Consider the following 22419-nt stretch of genomic DNA (forward strand, 5'->3'; position numbering starts at 1 on the left):
TGAACTCTTGGGGCTTCCCAGGTGGCGCTAGCAGTAAAGAATCTGCCTGACAATACAGGAGACGCAGGATACTCAGGTTCCATCCCTGGGTCAGGAAGATCCCCTGGAAGAGGAAATGGCAACTCACTGCAGTATTCTTGCCTGGAGAATTCCATGGACAGAGGAGGCTGGCAGGCTACAGTCCATGGGGTCGCAAAGAGTCAGACATGACTGAAGCAACTTAGCATGCATGTGTGCGTAAGTTAATGAAATGAATATATTTTGATGGCAAAATGTGCAAAGACAAGAAATACATAAAAACAAAAAAATACTTGTCTTTGGCTGGAACTAACATTTGGAACTATGTTGCCAGGGGCTATTTCTACTGCAAAATGCCTACTCTAATACTTTTATAAGGGTCTTGGAAGACCCTTAGTGGAGACCGCAGTTTCCTATAAACCTTGAGGTTGAAAGCTCTGGTGAGCTCATCTGAAATTACTTTGCTCTAGGCTAACCCCTCATGGCCTGAATTTCTGAGTAAATCTGGCTCAGTAGTGACACATTCTGAAACGCTGAATACAACTAAAGTGGAACCAGAGGTACTAGAAAGTCCAGAGGGGTCACAGCGGGTTCTTATGAAGACCAAGGTTAGCCAGAGGACCTCATCTGCAAGCCCTCCAAGTGGAATAAACTGCTATTTCCAAAGCTACTCAGTTTGTTTAAATAACGCTTCTTGGGTATCAAGAGTCAATCTGTATCAGTCTCAAAAGTCAAGGGAAAACTCTGCCAGCTAACCACCTTTAATGGAAATGGGTGTTAAGAATTCCTGCAAACTTAAAAATAAATAAAACTGGTATCTAAGGCAGTCTGGCAGAGATCACTTCCAGAAACAGAGAGTGTGATAGAAATTTTGGAACTGATGCTGGACTTACATGGCATGGGTTTATGCTGAAAATCCTATGCCCCGTTCTCTCTCGGAAAAGAGAGGCGCATACTGTGTGGGGAGCTTTTCTCCCCTCCATTCAGTTTACAGTTGAGTAGTGAGTGTGACCTTCAAACTTATCTTTAATAAAGCGATAAAATGCAGAACACTGTGATAGGATTTCTGTACTTAGTTTTTACTGAAGCTACTTATACTTCATCAATTATCTGTTTTTAGGGAAACGTTCTCTTTCTGGGTCAAATGCTTAGATCGTCTTGCTGGAGCACTGGAGCAGCTCAAGTTTCCTGATACGACTGGGTAGTAGTCTGGGGCACCTCTGCTCTTGATATTTCAGGGAGATACTACATCAGAACCAACTTTGACAGCTCTAAACTCTTCTCTTAGGGCTCAGAGTCCCCCTCTAAAGACCTAGTATTCATACTAACAATTATGACCAGGAAGAACCATATATTAACCTCAAGTTTATATGTTTACCATTTCACTTTATAGAGCTAAAAACACTTTGGAGGAACATAATTTGTATATGCACACTAACTCATTGTGCATAATATTTACCTTTTATAAATATGTGCTAATCACAGCTGTAAACTTATTATATCATTAACGAAAACAAACCTGATTTCTTTCTTAAAACTTTTAATGAGACATTTTAAATTTTAGCAATACACATAATGTGGCTAAGATTTAAGGTAAGAGAAGGCATTCTTATGAGTTATCCCCTACAGCACCCTGTATAGTGCCCAGCATGGAACCCAGAGTTTGGGAAACTCTCAATCAATGCTTTACAGAAGGAATGACTGAACAAGTGATTAAAGGAAAGAATGAGTTAATTAATGCCAAATGTAGCACTTGGTGGACTATCAGACTGTAACTGTTGAAGGATTCATAGGAAATATAAGAGATCTGCATATAGTTTATTGTATAAACAAAGACCTCACAGTAGCCTCTTTTCTAGATCAAGTTTTTCTTAAGTAATATCAGAATAAATTTAATGCAATTAAGGTCCATCTAGTCAAGGCTATGGTTTTTCCAGTGGTCATGTATGGATGTGAGAGTTGGACTGTGAAGAAAGCTGAGCGCTGAAGAATTGATGCTTTTGAACTGCGGTGTTGGAGAAGACTCTTGACAGTCCCTTGGACTGCAAGGAGCTCCAACCAGTCCATTCTGAAGGAGATCAGCCCTGGGATTTCTTTGGAAGGAATGATGCTAAAGCTGAAACTCCAGTACTTTGGCCACCTCATGTGAAGAGTTGATCCAGTGGAAAAGACTGATGCTGAGAGGGATTAGAGGCAGGAGGAGAAAGGGACGACAGAGGATGAGATGGCTGGATGGCATCACTGACTCGATGGACTTGAGTCTGAGTGAACTCTGGGAGTTGGTGATAGACAGGGAGGCCTGGCGTGCTGAGATTCATGGGGTCGCAAAGAGTCGGACACGACTGAGCGACTGAACTGAACTGATGCTTCTTAATGAGAAAATAAAGTTTTAGAAAAAAGGATTTCTACTTTTAAATGTTTTTCCCAAAAAGGATATCTTTGTTACTTAAGAATCCTCTCTCCTCCATACTGCATACTCCCTTGGGGACAGAGAAAGAGGCTGAAGGTTGTTTTACAAAGGGGAAAGAGCACAAAGGTAAAAGCTGGGTTCTAGTCCTGGCTCTGTCATTAACTGTAGTCTATGCAATAGAACAGGACATGATTCTACCTCAAAGCACTGGAAAAACTGTGTCAAGATACTAAACGAGAATATTGTAAAGTAGTTAGCCTCCAATTAAAATAAATAAATTTATATTTTAAAAAAAGATACTAAAAGAGTCACTGGAGTATAGCAAGGTTGGCAGACTGTGGAGTAAGAAAGATCTGAGGTCAAATTTTACTAAACTTTATGACTTGGAGTTGGTCACTTTTCTGAACCTTAGCTTCCCCATCTGTGTGAAACACAAAATAATATGAAGCTGTATGAAAGCTGATGTGAAGTGACTGTGAAATGATATGTGCAAAAAGATTTTGTAAAAGGTAGAGCAGTATGCTGGTTATTGTTATATCTGAGATATTTAAAAAGTCATGATTTAATTCAACAAGCATTCATCTAGAGTCTGTGTGCAAGGCACTGTGCTCACCGATACAAAATTTTACACTCGTAAGTAACTAATTGGCCAAATTATAAATAGTAAAACAGAGACATTTCACAAATCAGAACACTGCTGCCCCTGAGATTTTCTTTACTTAAAACATTTGGAAAGAAAAAAAAAATCACAACATGAATTCTATCATATTGTTACCATTAATAGCAGCTTAATACTTAATTAATTTCAGTGTGGTCAGCCAAGGTTTAGAAATTTGGCAATAGAGTAATAGGGGATGAAGGGAGAGGGGGAGGAAGGGCTTCAGTCTTTCTTCTCCTATGGTTGCAACATACAACTAACTGAACTTCAAATAAGCCACCCACCCTTACACTGAAGAGTTGATCTTTCTTATAAGAGGACCATACATTGTGGAAGAAGGGAGAAGACTCATTTTTCCTGCTCAAGCCACTACATTCTCAAAAGTGAAAGCCCTCTTCATTGAAAAGTGACTGTTGTAGAAAAGTTTAAGGACAGATTTCTTAAAACAGGAGAAAATCACACTATATACAGCAGGTAGTTTACGGCTCTTAAAAAAAAAAGTTATAAATACGTATTATAATATACATAACCAAAGTGGGAAAATTTCAAGCCACAATACCAGTGTATAAACTGAAACTTTTCAAGCCATCTTAGCAACACTTAAGTGAGTAAACCACATTTCTGAGCTCTAAAGCTGTGTTTCAAAATGCAAAGCAGCCCACAGCCAGTCCTCTCTTGTCCAGGCATTCTGTATGGAAGGCCAGGAGGCTCCTGCGTCTCGTCCTGGGCTCTGTTTGCCAGGCGCGGCTGAACAGACAGGAGGCCATAGCCGAGCTGAACTCACAGTCAAGGGTGAATGTCCTTACAGAAATCACAGCAGTTGGAAACCAAGTCAGTCTACCGAAGGTTTCAGGTCTTCAGAAATGTCACGGAAAGTCCTTTAAGAAAAAAAGACAGGATGTTTAGTTTTGCTTTTAGGAAAAGAGGGAAAATAAAACTACAGAGATACTTAGAAAAGAAAAATAGCATCTAACCAGTAATTCACTGTCATATAATATTCTTATAAGTTGAGAGCCTTGGTGCCATTATGTAGTCACTGCTTTTTTTTTCTTAGTATTTTCACTGAGTATTGTTTCCAAGTCTGATAGTTGTTTCTCAACCTGCAGCAACAAGAACTCTAGTGTTTTTTTGGAAGGTCTATCCAAAAGACTGTTTCCCTAGACCCTCTTGAAACTAATGACCATGTGACTAACATCTGGCCAATGAGATGTAAATAGAACTGTTGAGTGACTTCTGGGCAATGTCCTTAAAAGAGAAAGGTGATCTTTTCTGACCTTTCCCCCTTCGTGCTGACTGGAAAGTAGACACAATGATGTTAAAGAGAAAAACAGTAAGAGACTAAAGATTAAATGCTAACTGGATAATTTTATTGCAAAAGAGGAGAACTGATCCAACAATGTCCCAGCTCTGAGTGTTGTGGTTCAGGGCAGGAGAAATGGGATAGGGCTTTTCATCAAATGACTATGAACTTATACTGTTTCTGACCTACATCAAACAAGCCAAGTGAATGTGGCTAACTGGCAGGTAATAACTGGGTTGGATGGAGGGGGTCTGCTGTATTGGGGCCTAACTTAGGACTGTAGTAGCTAGCTGGCCTTTGCTACATAATTTATCCAGCCAGGTCTGCATCTTTGTTGGCAGCCAAATGGCCAGGTCGGAGTTCATCAATGAACAAGCATTCATCTTAGATGAAAAGACCCCACACCAAGGCGACAGAACATCAAGGTGGGGGGTCAAGCTTGGCATGGATGTTTGTGGAACAGACACACCAAGCCCTGGTCTGCCTACCTTGTACTTCTTACAGCCAAGAGAGAAATAAACTTCTAGCTGTTAAAGTTCTACTGATGGTGGGGTTTTTTGAGTTGGTTTTTTTTGGTTATAATACAGGCAAATCCATCTTAAATGATACAGATATGAAGCACAAGTTTATTACCATCCTTTTAGACAGAGATTGCTTTGCTCCTTTACAATCATATCACCAATTAGGAGGGTTAGACAGGCAGGCAGAGGTAAAATAAAGGTTAACCATTTAGCATCACATAGGAAGTACTCAAATGTCAAGTGGGGCACAGGTCAAATGATATAGAAAAAAAGAGATTACATTTGCTCAGTTATCTAAAGGCTCTTTCACTGGATGGTGTGGGAAGCCTCTGATATCTCAAGCACATCTCTAACTAGCACAGCTCTACATCCAAAGGAACAGCTTTGAGGAAGGGGTAAGCTTCCTGGCTATGGTTCCTGTGTCTCTGAAAGGGATTATATATGACATGACTGAACTCACCATGTTGAATATATGCTAACAGGTCAAGGAACTAGAATGAATTTTTATACTGAGAAAAATTCCCCCAAACTAAGATTTATACACACACGTTTTATGTATTGTTGTTGTCTTTTAGTCGTTAGGTCATTTCCAACTCTTTTGCGACCCCATGAACTATAACTTGCCAGGCTTCTCTGTCCGTGGGATTTCCCAGACAAGAACACTGGAGTGGGTTGCCATTTCCTTCTCCAGGGGATCTTTCCAACCCACAGATGGAACCCGCGTCTCCTGCATTGGCAGGCAGGTTCTTTACCGCTGAGTCACCAGGGAAGCCCCTTTATATGTATTAATATCCATCTATCTCTGTATCTATCTAATCAAGGTTTCTCAATAGCTGCACTGCGGACCACTCTGTGCACTGTGAGAGGTTTAGCAGCATCCCCGCTCCTCCTGTCTACAGCTGTGATGATGAAGATGTCTCTATACGTTGCCAAATGTCCCCTGAGGGGAGCCTCACCCTCCTCCCCCACAACCATTGCTCTAGATAGCTACCTACCCATTTATTTATATATCTCTTTTTCACAGTCTCACCTACATTTGTGTACAGGTAAAGCTGGCTACAAGTTGTCCCAGACTATATGAAATTCAGGTAGCACTCAATTCTGGGAAGCCCTGGAATATCTTTAAAACCAATAACCAAAAACTGATCAGTATTACAAAGCATTTTCCAACACCAAAGAGTTTTTAAATTCATTCTTTCATATCTTTTCAAATTTCTAAGATACTTTCAAGCTTCAATCCCTAACTCTTCAATTCCCCTAAATTATGAATGAAAACGGCTGCCTCAGGGCAAACATGCATGAAATAAGATCAAAACTGTGGTTGGCCTGGTGACTGCTTTCTGTTGACAAGTAAGCTTAGCTGTAACCCTGAAATTCATACCTGCTATTCAGTTCTGCCTCCAGGCCAAGAAAGCCTCCAGAAGGACTCAGAAGAAAGAAAACACAATGAAGCAAGCTAGGAAAATAGCTATTAAGTATTTTCCATCCCAACAGTATGTTTTCTCTAGATGTTTGGGGTGGTGATGGTGTGTGTGTGTGTGTGTGTGTGTGTGTGTGTGTGTGTTTGTGTGTCTAAAACCCTATAGAAGTAACACTGATCTGAACTGAACCTCAATTATCTCGTGTGTGTGTGTGTGTGTGTGTGTGTGTAAAACCCTATAGAAGTAACACTGATCTAAACTGAATTTCAATTACCTCGTGTGTAATGTGTGTGTAAAACCCTATAGAAGTAACATTGAACTGAACCGAACCTCAATTACCTCCTGGAAAACAAACTCCATAACCCAGAGATAGAGATATAATTTCTTCCTGGTCTCATCAAAAGGCACAGCACTAACTAATCCACAGGGCTCATAAAACTGTAACCCTCCCGATTAGGAAGAAACAAAGGAATAAAAATTGCATCGGCAGTGTTTTTTTTTTCAGCTGCACTGCACAGCTTGTGGGATCTTAGTTCCCCAACTAGGGGGTGAACTTGGGCACTCAGCAGTGAAAGCACAGAGTCCTAATGACTGGACTGCCAGGGTATTTCTTTGACAGTATTATTTCTTAAAATAGTAAATGTCCTACCTAAACCATCTAAATATAGTATTCTTTCCCAAACCATAAGAATTGGTACGTTCCTTTGAACCACAGTGGTAGAATTTCTCAAGAATAAAAAGGGTGGAATGGGGCCTCATGTGACTAGGGGGATAGAGAATTGCTGTGAACATTTTACAGTTCCTTTCATTGCAATGGGGATTGTGTGATGTGATTTCTCACTTGCAATCTTCTCGGCTCCTTGAAAATATTTTGGGATCTGCTTCCCCTGAAGTTTTCAAGGAGATTTTTTTTTTTAATCCATTTATGAGAATGCTTAAGTCTTTTCTGATTTAACAACTCAAGAGTTGTTGACTCCCAGCTTCCCAGAGAAAGAGTAAATTGTGGATGTTTACAAATGAAAAGCACGCACTGACTAACGTAACTTACTTTAGCAGGCTCAGGATAGCTGAGTATGTATTTCCTAAACCCCCACCAGCACACCTTGTGACAGATCACATGTCATCACTTACGTACATTCTGCCTCTTTCAAAAATTTGGAATAAAGTTCTAAGGTTGGAGTTTACTATGGCCCATACTCTTTTATCAGCCTTATACTGAAAAGATCTTTTAATCTGATCTGCTCCTGGTTTCACTAATCTATTAACTCATCAAATTTTCATTGAGCATTTATCCTAAACTGGAATGATAGGGAGCATACTCCAAATGACGTCCTCAAGATTTAGGTAAAGGTCTGGAGGAGTCATGGTTTTTTACGAGACCATTTTCATATATTATTTTACAAAGACAAAAATAACGTCTTGCTCTATTAAAAAGTAGGAGGTGTTAAACCTTAGCTTAATTGCCAAACACTGATCTTCCTTGTCTTATGATGGCATTATACCTGGCTTCATACTTAATAATATCCTTAAGACAGCTTCCCTTGTGGTTCAGATGGTAAAGAATCTGCCTGCAACGCAGGAGACCAGGGTTTGATCCCTGGGTCAGGAAGATCCCCTGGAGAAGATAATGGCAACCCACTCTAGTATTCTTCAGTTCAGTCGCTCAGTCGTGTCCGACACTTTGTGACCCCATGAATCGCAGCACGCCAGGCCTCCCTGTCCATCACCAACTCCCGGAGTTCACTCAGACTCATGTCCATCAAGTCAGTGATGCCATCCAGCCATCTCATCCTCTGTCCTCCCCTTCTCCTCCTGCCCCCAATCCCTCCCAGCATCAGAGTCTTTTCCAATGAGTCAACTCTTTGCATGAGGTGGCCAAAGTACTGGAGTTTCAGCTTTAGCATCATCCCTTCCAAAGAAATCCCAGGGCCGATCTCCTTCAGAATGGACTGGTTGGATCTTCTTGCAGTCCAGGGGACTCTCAAGAGTCTTCTCCAACACCACACTTCAAAAGCATCAATTCTTCGGCGCTCAGCCTTCTTCACAGTCCAACTCTCACATCCATACATGACCACTGGAGAAACCACAGCCTTGACTAGATGGACCTTTGTTGGGAAAGTAATGTCTCTGCTCTTCAATATGCTATCTAGGTTGGTCATAACTTTCCTTCCAAGGAGTAAGCGTCTTTTAATTTCATGGCTGCAGTCACCACCTGCAGTGATTTTGGAGCCCAGAAAAATAAAGTCTGACACTGTTTCCCCATCTATTTCCCATGAAGTGATGGGACCAGATGCCATGATCTTCGTTTTCTGAATGTTGAGCTTTATGCCAACTTTTTCACTTTCCTCTTTCACTTTCATCAAGAGGCTTTTTACTTCCTCTTCACTTTCTGCCATAAGGGTGGTATCATCTGCATATCTGAGGTTATTGATATTTCTCCCAGCAATCTTGATTCCAGCTTGTGTTTCTTCCAGTCCAGCGTTTCTCATGATGTACTCTGCATATAAGTTAAATAAACAGGGTGACAATATACAGCCTTGACGTACTCCTTTTCCTATTTGGAACCAGTCTGTTGTTCCATGTCCAGTTCTAACTGTTGCTTCCTGACCTGCATACAGATTTCTCAAGAGGCAAGTCAGGTGGTCTGGTATTCCCATCTCTTTCAGAATTTTCCACAGTTTATTGTGATCCACACAGTCAAAGGTTTTGGCGTAGTAAATAAAGCAGAAATAGATGTTTTTCTGGAACCCTCTTGCTTTTTCCATGATCCAGCTGATGTTGGCAATTTGATCTCTGGTTCCTCTGCCTTTTCTAAAACCAGCTTGAACATCAGGAAGTTCACAGTTCACGTATTGCTGAAGCCTGGCTTGGAGAATTTTGAGCATTACTTTACTAGCATGTGAGATGAGTGCAATTGTGCGGTAGTTTGAGCATTCTTTGGCATTGCCTTTCTTTGGGATTGGAATGAAAACTGACCTTTTCCAGTCCTGTGGCCACTGCTGAGTTTTCCAAATTTGCTGGCATATTGAGTGCAGCACTTTCACAGCATCATCTTTCAGGATTTGGAATAGCTCAACTGGAATTCCATCACCTCCACTAGCTCTGTTCCTACTGATGCTTTCTAAGGCCCACTTGACTTCACATTCCAGGATGTCTGGCTCTAGGTGAGTGATCACACTATCGTGATTATCTGGGTCGTGAAGATCTTTTTTGTACAGTTCTTCTGTGTATTCTTGCCACCTTTTCTTAATATCATCTGCTTCTGTTAGGTCCATACCATTTCTGTCCTTTATCGAGCCCATCTTTGCATGAAATGTTCCCTTGGTATCTCTGATTTTCTTGAAGAGATCTCTAGTCTTTCCCACTCTGTTGTTTTCCTCTATTTCTTTGCATTGATTGCTGAGGAAGGCTTTCTTATCTCTCCTTGCTATTCTTTGGAACTCTGCATTCAGATGCTTATATCTTTCCTTTTCTCCTTTGCTTTTCGCTTCTCTTCTTTTCACAGCTATTTGTAAGGCCTCCCCAGACAGCCATTTTGCTTTTTTGCATTTCTTTTCCATGGGGATGGTCTTGATCCCTGTCTCCTGTACAATGTCACGAACCTCATTCCATAGTTCATCAGGCACTCTATCAGATCTAGGCCCTTAAATCTATTTCTCACTTCCACTGTATAATCATAAGGGATTTGATTTAGGTCATACCTGAATGGTCTAGTGGTTTTCCCTACTTTCTTCAATTTAAGTCTGAATTTGGTAATAAGGAGTTCATGATCTGAGCCACAGTCAGCTCCTGGTCTTGTTTTTGTTGACTGTACAGAGCTTCTCCATCTTTGGCTGCAAAGAATATAATCAATCTGATTTCGGTGTCGACCAGTATTCTTACCTGGAGAATTCCATGGACAGAGGAGCCTGGCAGGTTGCAGTCCATGGGGTCGCAAAGAGTTAGACATGACTGAGCGACTCACACACATACATACGTCCCAAGAAACCCACTGTACATGAAAAATATTGTAAGTCAAAAAAGTATTTCATACCCTTAACCTGCAAAACATCACAGCTTAGCCTAACCTACCTTAAACATGCTTATAACACTTAAATTGGCCTGCTGTTGCTGCTTAGTCACTAAGCCATGTCTGACTCTTTTGCAACTCCATGAACTGTAGCCCACCAGGCTCCTCTGTCAATGGGATTAACCAGTCAAGAATACTGGAAAGGGTTGCCATTTCCTCTTCCAGGGAATCTTCTCCACTCAGGGATCAAACCCGCATCTCCTGCATTGGCAGGTGGATTCTTTACCACTGAACCACCAGGGAAACCCATCAATTGGGCAAAATCATTTAACACAAAGCCTGTTTCAGAAAGTGTTGAATATCTCAAGTAATTTACCAAACACTGTACTGAAAGTAAACAACAGAACAGCTGTCTGGGTGCCGCGTGGTCGTAGGCATATCAGTTGTATCCCCTTGTGATCATGTGGCTGAGTGAGAGCTGCAGCCACCGCTGCCCAGCACCAAGAGAGAGCTGTACTACATATCACTAGCCCAGGAAAAGATCAACATTAGAAATCTGAGTACCATTTCCATTGAACGTGTATTGCTTTCACACCATCACTAAGTTGAAAAATCGTAAGTTAAACCTTCTTAATTTGGGAATCATTTGTAATTTCTTTCATAAAAAGATAATGACCTTTGATTCAACTTTGGGTATTAAATTATGGAAGATAATCACAGTCAGGTTAAGATAATGCTTCTAAAAACAGCAATGAGTTGACTAATAACTCTATCCCCCAAAAGGTAAAGCTGAGTTCCTTAAAGGACCACCTTCTAGCTGTCACCTCTGGTCACATCAAGGTGTGGCAGAGGGCAAAGGAAAACTTAAATACAGCAAACAGCATCCCCAGAGGAGTTCCTGGGCTATGCCCTGACTTCCTTCTTACAGGTTTTTCTGAGCTTTAGTGTTGAAAGATTGCTGCTCAGGTTTTGGTAGGAATGAAATAAGTACATTAAATCAAGTCTGATTATTCTGTCCAAAAATCAAAAAAGTATTGAGACTTGAAAATGTGTGATTACAGGGGTGTTATGTCCTTCCCCACACTTGCCAGACAGTCCCAGTGTTAATAGAGAACAGGGGAAGCCATAGGTTCTGATTATTGAATTGAGGCCAAAACAGTTGGGAGCCCAAAGCTGTGCTGTGTCGACAACATTTACTGCCATGAAACACTGTATTCCCCATTGTCAACAGTGAGAAGCACTACACAGGACCTAGAAACAATACACAGAAAACAGGCATGCAGATGGATCTTCTCGGCCATCAGTGCCTGTGTCTACAATTAGAAGGGCTAATGGAACGCAGACATTGTCATGTTACAGCATGAGAGTTCTAAGACAAGCTGAACCCTTCCATAGTTCATGACCCTGTAGACACTATTCCCTCACAGCCCAATGATTCCTTGATCTAGGAAGAGGGCACTGTCGAAGGTTGACGGGTACGGTGAATACCCCAGTAACTAAAACGGGCACGGCCCGGGGGTAGCAGCAACCACAGTAAAAAGGGAAAAGACAAAAGTGTATAAATGAAAGCTGTAAAAAAATGAAAGGTAGGAGGTGCTATCCTTAAGAGCATTAAACGCAGGACATAACCTAATCTTGAGAGGAGGGAAAGCTCTGATGGACTGACATTTGAGTTGCAATCTACAGAATGATTAGGAGCTAATTAGGCAAAGAAAGACAGGGGATGGGGAGAGTCTGTCCAGACACAGAAAGCAGCGTGTCTGAAGGCCTAGGGTTTGAATGGAGCAGGTGTATCTGAGGCCCTGGCAGAAAGCCAGCGTGGCTGCAGCTCTGACAAGGGGAAGATGTTACAGACGCATGAGCCAGGCACAGGCAGACCACGCAGGGCCTTGGAAGGATTTTGATCTTCCTGGTAAGAACCGTGGGAGGCCAGTTCTGGTAGAAGAGCGTTACGACCAGCTATGTCTCCCCTTTAAAAAGGACGCATCTGCTCAGTGTCAAGAGACTGGAAGACAGCAAGAGTGGATGCTGAGAGGCTGGCCGGGAGACTGAGATGCCACAATAGTCCAGGTGAGAAACCCTGTGGCTGGGCCCAGAGTGGGTGGCACTGGAGAAAAAGAGGAAAGGGTGGATTTGAGACGAAACAGGTAGGACTGGGTAAAGATGGTGACTTGGGAAGACAGGAGGCTGTAAGGATGACCACACAGGCACATGTAAGTGAGGGGTACCATCACTGAGGAAGGAAGCAGAGGAGAATGTCTTCCTGAGCAGGGGTGGCGGGATGGTTAAGGAAAAGAAAGATCTCTAGTTGAAAACACACTACCTCACCTGCTTATTTCTATGTGACTACAGGCAGGATAACCTCTCTAAGCCTTGACTTCATCTATAAGATACAGAAAACAACTGTTTCTAACCTCACACGGAAACACTGGACAGATTAAGTAAAATAAAATAATGCAGGTAAAGTTTTATCACAGAACTTGGCACACTGAGTCCCAATAAATGTCAGTGGCGGCTGGTTGTTACTATTTAAGAGGCCATTTAGACTTTCCACCAGGAAGTGCTGTGTGAGAGACATGATTCCCTCAGGCCTTTTCAAAACCCCATTAGAGGGAGTTCCCTGGTGGTCCTGTGGTCAAGAATTCATCATCCACCCTGCAAAACAGAGGGACGGGGGTTCGCTCCCTGGTCAGCAACTAACATCCACATGCTTTGGAGCAACTTAGCCCGCATGTCTAAGCCCCCCTGCCACAACTAGAGCCCCTGTGCTACAACTAAGGCTTGATGCAAGCCAAATAAGTAAAGCAATATTTATATATATATATATATTTTCAAACCATTAGACGGCATAAACCTCCCTTAAAAAAGAGAACATAAGAGGTTAAAAGAAACAAACTTTCAGAAAGTGGAAAGCAGATGAAGAACTGCTATGACCAGCATGACCTAAAAAACTGAATCCTAAGCCAGGAGTTATTCAATAAGGCTCAGGAATTGGTGATATCAAGTAACTTTGGCAATGAGGTTGAAGGTGGGACTAGACACAGAAGGGCTGCTTTGAAGTGTGCCTAAAATGCAGTAAAACCTCATGGGTCCAATATTGTCACCCACACCCCCACCCAGCCAGGCAAATACTCCTGTTACTGGCAGAAATTTGAGTCTTTTCCTCCCTTAGAGAAGGTAAAACAAAAAAGTCTCTGGACTGGGGGACAACAGGCAGGGATAAGGGTAGGGGTGCATACTGACCGTGGCAGACTGAGTGAGGATTTACATCTCGAATGCTGTCCGATTCCTTTCCCTGTCTTGGCTCCCAGAAGGCTGGCAGCCAAGCCACCGACCTCTGAGCAGGAGATTAAAAGATCTTTCACTGAGGAATTTAGCAGCCCCACAGGGAAGCCAAAAAGCACTGACATCAATGGCTGCAGAGACAATGGTCCTGGGCAGATTATATCATGGTGACACACGTAATAACCACCCTGCAAATCCTGAGTGGTTCACTCTTCACATCAGCTGACAGTCAAACGTACTGGATACCTGATACTGTGATTATTGTTGTTGCTGTTGTTTAAGTCTCTAAGTTGTGTCCAACTCTTTTGTGGCCCCATGAGTGGTAGCCTGGCAGGCTCCTTCTGTCTATGGGATTTCCCAGGGGAATACTGGAGTGGGTTGTCATTTCCTTCTCCAGGGGATCTTCCCGACCCAGGGATGAAAACTGCATACCCTGCATTGGTGGGCACGTTCTTTTTCACTGAACCACCAGGGAGGCCCCTAATATTGTGATTATATTGTGTTAATATGGTGAAGGTTAGGGGATATTATAGATGTAATTAAGGTCCCCAAGCAACTGACTTTAATCAAAATGACAATATGTTCTGTGGGCCAGGTCTAATCAGGTGAGCCCTCTGCAAAAGAGTCTTAACCATCAGCTACAGAAGTCAGAAAAATACTCCTGAAGGCCTGGCGAAAGCAAGCATTGTGTTATAAAATGCCTATGGAAAGAGGAAGCCTCTAGGAACCTCAACTTGGGGCTACAACTGCAAACAAAGGAATTTTGTCAATAACAAGCAAGCCTGGAAGAGGATCCCAATCTGCAGATGAAACCCCTGCCTGAGTTCATGCCTTGACTGTAGCCTTGGAAGATCCTACGCAGAAGACGCAGCTGAACTGTACCTGTACTCTGACTTTCTTATAAATGACTCTTACAAATGTGTTGCTTTATGCCACTAAGTGAAAATTTGCTACATATCATAGAAAACTAACACAGACCTATACGCTAAAAAAGGCAAATTTTATTTACACAAATAATATCTCAACAAACCAGACTGCCCAAAAATATGATAGTTCAAATGGAAACCTCTACAAAGATGATAGAAGATAAAATTGGAGAAATAATCCAGAAAATGGAAGCCATAAAGACAGAACCAGAAGAATATCAGAGAAAAGATTTAAAAATGACAAGACCAGTGTAGGAGGGCCAACATCAAAATAAAAATACGTTTTTGAAAGGGAGAGAAGGAAATCATTAATAAAATAATTGAAGAAAAATTTCAGAATGGCAGAACATAAATTTCCAGTTTTCAAGGTCACAGAGGCACTTGATAAAAGTGCCAATTCAAACACAACAACAAAAATAGATCAAAAAACAACAACAAAAAAAGAAGACCCTATAGGTTTTCAAACATTTGAATTACAAAGAATCAGGAATCAGACTGGCCTCAGAATTTCGACAACCACAAAAGTTAGAAAACAAAAAAGAAATAAAGTTACACAGGGAAAAATTTTTAAACAGAATTCTCTACCCAGGCAAGCTACTGAGTAAGAATGACTTTAGAAGAAGCCTTTACAGACACGTATCATCCCCTAAATTTATCTCCCGTGCATTCTTTCCCAAAAATCTACAGGAGGATGTGCTCCAACAAAAAGCAGGAAGAAATCAAGAAAGAAAACAAAATTGGGAAATACGATTCCAACACAAGGGAGAGCTAAGGGAATCCGCAAAGTGGCAGCTCTATAGCAGGTAAAAGGATATTCCGTATCTTAACAGACTGCACTCAGGTGAAAACACAGAGACTGGTGAGCTCAATTTCATACACAGTTTATGATCATTCAGCTGGAACTCACCGCTGAGCCTGAGCAGGCCATGGGGTCTGGTTGGGTGTGGGCACTGAGTTCGTGGGACTCACTAGCATGGCACTGTAAATATTGGAAGCGACCACGAGTATGCAGAGAAGTATGGGCCCAATGATTGCTCCTTCCAGGCCCAGATAGTACGCTCCACCAGCCACCGCCAAGCCCGTCAAGTAAGGATGGCCACCTCTGGAATGAAGAGCACACAGATTACGCGCGACTTTTAACAAAATGTAAACCCTGGAGTAAGTCGGAAATACATTCTCTGACACACTGTTCATTCCCTAATACACCTGACTTCTGAATTGCGTTATCAGCTTTCTTTAGATCACTTCAATGTGGATATCTGAATATTAATTGTAAAAGTATCAAGATGCAAAACTTTTCCTGCCTACATGTGTGACATTTGCCTTTTCGTAGGTCCGGCAACTGAGAAGTAAAGTCAGCAGTGTTAACAGGTACCGTTACATGGCTGTCCGAGGTGGGTTAATGTTAGCTTGGGGCTGGTTTATACAAGCTACCTGTTAGGTTTACCTTTGTCTAGAATAATTAAGTGGGCAAAATTAAGCATGTTATTCAACTAATTATGCTTTTTTATAAAAGATGATAACAATACAATGGCATTCCTGTCATTCCTAAGTTAGGCTTCTAGCAACCTCCTAAAATACAGATTTTAACACAGGGAGTGATAAAAAGCCTCATGAGAAAAATATCTGTTAGAAAGCCCAAGATTTTTATTTCATAGGACGTCCTCTAGCTTATCACAGTATCATTTACATAACTGGAATGAAATAACACACAGGCAGACCTCAGAGATACTGCAGGTTCGGCTTCCAGACTACAACAGTAAAGCCAAATATGGCAATAAAGTGAGTCACAAGAAATTTCTGCTTCCCCAGAGTATATAAAAATTATGTTGACACTGAACTGTAGTCTTTTTAAGTGTGCAATAGCATTATGTCTAAAAAAGTGTAAGGTACCTTAATTAAAAAAATACTTGATTCGTAAAAACACTAATTGTCATGTGAGCCTTCATCAAATTGTAATCTTTCTGCTAGTGGAGCATCCTGTCTCGATGGTGATGGCTGCTGACTGATCAACATGACTGGCCGCTGGAAGACTGTGCAGAGTCTGTGACAATTTCTTAAAACAAGACAATAACGTTTTGCTGCACTGACTGACTCTTCTTTTCACTGGTGATTTCTCCATAGAAAGCAATGTTGTTTGAGAGCTTTAGTCACCACAGGACTTTTTTCAACACAGGAGTTAATTCTCTCAAACCCTGCCTCTGCTTTATCAACCAAGTTGATGTACTACTCTAAATCTTTTGTTGTCATTTCAACAATCTTCAGAGCATCTTTACCAGAAATAGATTCCAAGTGGCAAGGAACCACCTTCTTTGCTTATCCATAAGCAACTCCTCATCCATTAGAGTCTTATCATGAGATTGCAGTAAATCAATTACATCTTCAGACTCCACTTCTAGTTCTCTTACTATCTGCAACATATCTGCAGTTACTTTCCCCACTGAAGTCTTGAACCTCTTAAAGTTATCTATGAGGGTTGGAATCGACTTCTTCCAAACTTCTGTTAATGTTGATATTTTGATCTCTTCCCAATGCAATACAAGCGTTCTTAAAGGCATCTGGAATGGTGAACCCGTTCTAGAGGGTTTTCAACTGACTTTACCCAGATCCATCATAGGATCAGTATCTATACTAGGTATAGTCTTATGAAATGCATTTCTTACATAATAAGGCTTCAAAGTTGAAATTACTCCTTGAACCACAGGTTGCAAGAAAGCATGTTGTGTTATAGCCATGAAAACAACATTGATCTCATTGAGTATCTCCATCAGAGCTTGCGGGTGACTGGGTGTGTTGTCAGATGACCCATAGTATTTTTAAAAAATACTTATTCCTTTATTTGGTTGTGCTGGACCTTAGTTGCAGCATGCAGGATCTTTAGTTGTTGCATGCAAACTCTTAGTTGCGGCATGTGGGATCTAGTTCCCTGATCAGGGAGTGAACCTGGGCCCCCTGCACTGGGAGCACAAAGTCTTAGCAACTGGACCACCAGGGAAGTCCCAAAGTATTTTAAAAGGAACTCATTTTTTCTGAACAGTAGGTCCCAAGAGTGGGCTTCAAATATTCAGTAAACTATGTTGTAAATGGAAGTGCTGCCATCATCCAGCTTTTGTTGTTTCACTTCTAGAACACACGCAGAGTGGATTCAGCACAATTCTTAAGGGCCCTAGGATTTCTGAACAGTAAATGGACAGGGAAGCCTGGTGTGCTGCAGTCCATGGGGTTGCAAAGAGTTGGACACGACTGAGCAACTGAACTGAACTGAAATGAGCACTGGCTTCAATTTTCAAGTTATCAGCTACATTAGCTCCTAGCCATAGAATTAGCCTGTCCTTTTAAGCTTTGAAGACAAGCACTGAAAGTCCTAAATGGCATCTTTTCCCAACAGAAAGCTATTTGGTCTACACTGAAAATCTGTTTAATGTAGTAGTCACCTGAATTATTTTTCTTCACCAGGTCTTCTGTATAACTTGCTGCAGCTTCTACATCAACACTTGCCACTTCACCTTGCACTTCTATGTTCCAGAGACGGCTTCTTTCCTTAAAGCGTATGAACCAACAACCTCTGCTAGCTTTAAACTTTTCTTCTGCAGCTTCCTCACCTCTCGCAGCCTTCACAGGATTAAAGAATTAGGGCCTTGCTCCAGATCAGGCTCTGGTTTAAGGGAATGTTGTGGCTGGTTTGATCTTCCAGCTAGAACATCTTCTCCATATCAGCAAAACCTTCTCCATATCAGCAAAAAGGCTGTTTTGTTTCCTTAGCATCTGTGTGTTCACTGGGAGAGTACTTCTCACTTCCTTCAAGAACTTTTCCTTTGCATTCACAACTCGGCTAAATGTTTGGCTCAAGAGGCCTAGCTTTTGGCCTACCTCAGCTCCCAATATGTCTTGTTCACGAAATTTAATCATTTCTAGCTTCTGATTTAAGGTGAGCAATATCTGACTCTTCCTTTCACTTGAACACTTAGAGACCACTGCAGGGTTAGTAACCGGTCTTTTTTCAATATTGTTGTGTCTCAGTGACTAGGGAGACCCGAGGAAAGGAAGAAGACAGGGCAACGGCTGGGCGGTGGGGCAGTCACAACACACGCCACGTCTATCAGTTGAGTTTGCCATTTTATATGGTGTAGTTCATAGCACCCCAAGACAATTACAATAGTAACATCAATTCTAGCTAAAACCTTAATATAAAATTTACAACAAAGTTTAAAGAAATGAAAATACTTAACTATAAACCATGTAACTAGTTATTATTTAAATTTCAACTATTAAATGTTAGTTAAACACAGTGAAGTTCTCCTTTTATATTGATGTTTTAGGCACAAAAGTCCCCCTAAAGTTCACTTATGGATGTGCTTGTTTCTTTTTGCTCTGAAACTCTGGGGCTTCTTAGTAGTTCTATATATTTACTTTCTACTTTAACTAGGAAGAAAACAAGGTAGCATATAACTCGTCTCTTCATAATTTCAAATTAACTGAAGGGTCCTCTTCCTATAAACTTTGATCTTGTCTACCCTTATTATAATGAGTTTTATTCAAAGAAAACTTAATATATTAACTATGACGATAGTTTAAGTAGGTCATATTCTATATCTGAGTAGCTGAATAAAATTCAATTATTTGGTCACATTCTAGATTCTAATAAGCAATGTTTACCTTGATGTGTGGCTAAATGAAAATCAGCTTGATTTAGTAAATGCAAATTGCTAAAACAGACATCAAGATCTACAAAAATGACATATTTATTATATTGCTAGTTTGGCTTCTGCCTTAAATTTAACCTGTATTCATCATAGCACCACACTATAGTACCTTAAGTAAGAAAGAAAGCACTGTTTCTCAGATACAAACCTATGAGATTTCATTTTACATGGAAATCCTCATAAAATCTAAAAATGTGTTTATCCAAAAGCAAAGAAGTTCTGAAAATAACTACTAATTTCTTACTGTACTTAAAATATTCTTATTTTGAAGTATGTACAGGAGTACTTTTTCCTACATTAAATGTCACTAAACCAGAGGATTATTCGCAATTTTACTTTAGCCCATGGTCTCATATATTGTAAATACTACTTACTACGAACAAAATAACATACCTTGCGAATGGTATTAATCATATACATTAAACTTTGATTGTATCAGTGGGATCACAAAAGATTACTTCACTGAAGTGATTATTATCGCCTGTCCTTTCACCCAGGCCCAAAAAGAAAAGGAAAAAAATAAACCTTCATAAAAAAAGGCCAGAGAAATTCCTAGATATGATTCATCACCAACTGCAGCAGTGCCATACTTACCCTGATATATCAGAATAGATGGCAGTATCTACAAAGTAGGTTGGCAAGAGATGAAAAACCAACAGTAAGATGGCTTTGCATCCTAAGCCTTGGGTAAGCCACAGATCAAGAACTGCAGGTACTGCTGCCCAGTATGTGCCCAGAAATGGCACTGCTCCAAGGATTGCTGCTAAGGCTAATACAAGATTAAAAAGAAGAAGAAGCAACTTTAACATCATCATCAAAGCAATACCAATAGCAGAATCTAAACACTAGCTCCTACTGTTTAAAAATTTCCACCAGAACAAGTTAAACAAATACATACTCAAATTTTAGGGCAACGATATGCCCTATTTAACTGAATCAGCTGTTAAATGAAATCCAAGATCTTAAAACTGGATCATGAAAATCCTTCTGAAGTGTGTGTTTACTTCTACTCTTAAGTCACAAATGTTAGTGTCCCACAGCTGTTATTCTCAATCGATGGCTAGTTAACACGTATGTAGCTGGCCTCAGTATCCTCAGATGTGGAACCTGCAGGTTCAGAGAGCCAAGGTACCTGAGCACCCACAGGTTCTGGAATCTTCAGGGGGTCTCAGAACCACCCCCTCAGGGACACCGAATGACAGCTGTACAGGCCTATGATGTAACTGTAGAGCACTGGCCAAATATTTGTACTGAGACCAAAGCCAACTCAGAGATTAGTTTATAAATCTCAGATGAGAACATATATTCCTTACCTTGCTTCTTTCTAATAAAGTGTATCGAAAAACAACAAAAAAAAAACCCACCACAAATAACCTTGCTAGTTGAAGGACCTTACTTCACAATCAACCCTTTTCAGAATAGTATGTTCAATTAACAAATAAATATTTGTTGCTTATGCAGTGTTTACTATGTACTGGGTATTATTCTAGCTACTGGGGACACAGCAATAAACAAACATTACAAATCACATTTCTGCTGCTAATCTAGACTAGATATCAAAATTTAGCATTTCAAGTTTGACGAAGATGACGAGACATGGAAAATGGTTTAATATTCCTTAAATAGAGCACAGCAGAAGTTATGGTACAGTTGTTACCTGATGGTATGAACACAATATTGATGCCAAATATAGTATGAGTCAGCCAGGTATACAATCCATAGAAGCCAGCCATTTTGAGGGAAGCATCAAACACCCCTCTAGAATGTCCAAAGAGAAAGTGGAATCAAAACAAACACAGTATCACACTGGGATTCAGAAAAATCAATTATTTCTAGGCTTCTAGATTTTATTCCAAACCTGATAATAGCTTCCATTTTTCCAGTGGCCTGAGAATGCTGTTTGCATTTTATTTCAATAAAATATACAAATCTTCTATTTAAACCTTGCAATAGATTTACTAAACTGTTCTTTAAATTTCACTAATAAAAAGATAACAGAAAAACCTTAAGATACCCTATTCACTGAAATAACTCATCAGCTTTTCACTTCTGAAGCAGATTACTCACCACCAAAATAAAGAGAAAGAAAAGTAAGTGTGATTATCTTATTTCTGAGGAGGTAATTAAATTCTGAGACATCCAGGCTGTGACCAGCCCTCCCCTTGGGAAGAGCAAGTGAGGGATAATATAACTGGTACTTCATCAGTCTTTCTTCTTTTGTTAACAAAGTGTTTCCACATTTCTTAAACCATGCAACCCAACTTACAAAGTAATGTCTAAAAATGGTATCAAACAATGCAGGTCACTTGGAGAGAATTTACAGAAGATAAATCTTATTAATTCCAAAGTAACACCTGAGATTACAATACAAGAGGTGTAAAAACAGGCACACACATTCAATGATTAATAGGAATGAAAATATGTAATCTCGGGTACTTCACTTTTGCTTTTCAGTTGGAAGACTTAAGGTAGGACTGTGTTAAGGAGGAGAAATAAGGAACTGCTCAGAGAGAACACAAAGGCAACAAACCTAAAATCATCCCAAGGTATCACAAAGTCACAAAAACAAGGAATCTGTGGGTACACGGGAGGCACGCTCATATACTCAGGAGAGAAGGAAAAGCTGTCTGTAACTGAAAAAAGCAGAGACTGTGGCAGCAAAGGTGACGCTGTATACAGAGAAGGACACACAAAGCTTTTCTAAAGCATCCCAAGAGGGGTACTCTGAGAGTAAAGTCAAACTCTGGAACCTGGTGATTCAGTCATTTCATACCGGTCTAAGACACGGACTTAGTGACAGAGTGGCTCCCAAATTGTAAAATCCTGTCATACTGACCAGCGGCTTTCACTCAAAAGTATCTTAAAGGTGTTGTATGACCTCTTACAATAAGGACACAGATGGAAGAGGTATCAAAAAGACTGAAAGGAAGGGACATGGCCTACAGGAAATATAAATGATCTGAAGAGTAACTGAATAGAAAACATGGAAGAAAAAAGGAACATGAGAGATTTGGGTTTTCAACGTGAGGGAGAAAGAATGGCAGTGTATCAAAGTCATGGAGAAACCCAGAATAGGAAAGAACATGCAAGAAAAGGGAATATGTTTAGTTGGGCCATGTTTAGCCAAAAAAAGGATGATGGAAATACCCTGGAGGCAGCTGGAAACAA

General features: G+C 40.7%; 1 protein-coding gene across 2 annotated transcripts in view; it reads right to left on the reverse strand.

Annotated features, from left to right (window-relative positions):
* Positions 1-3126: 3126 nt before the first annotated feature.
* Positions 3127-22419, reverse strand: part of TMEM245 (transmembrane protein 245) — a 77602-nt gene continuing 58309 nt past the window's right edge. For both annotated transcript variants that reach the window (XM_025282193.3, XM_025282192.3), the window contains 4 exons: positions 20909-21009; positions 19846-20020; positions 15456-15650; positions 3127-3964 (listed from right to left, as the gene is read on the reverse strand). In XM_025282193.3, the coding sequence (XP_025137978.2) occupies positions 3919-3964; positions 15456-15650; positions 19846-20020; positions 20909-21009 (517 nt within the window). In that variant the 3' untranslated portion in view covers positions 3127-3918. The remainder of the gene's footprint in view (positions 3965-15455; positions 15651-19845; positions 20021-20908; positions 21010-22419) is intronic.

Source organism: Bubalus bubalis, chromosome 3, assembly GCF_019923935.1.
Source record: "Bubalus bubalis isolate 160015118507 breed Murrah chromosome 3, NDDB_SH_1, whole genome shotgun sequence".
In the NCBI taxonomy this organism is placed as follows: Eukaryota; Metazoa; Chordata; class Mammalia; order Artiodactyla; family Bovidae; genus Bubalus; species Bubalus bubalis.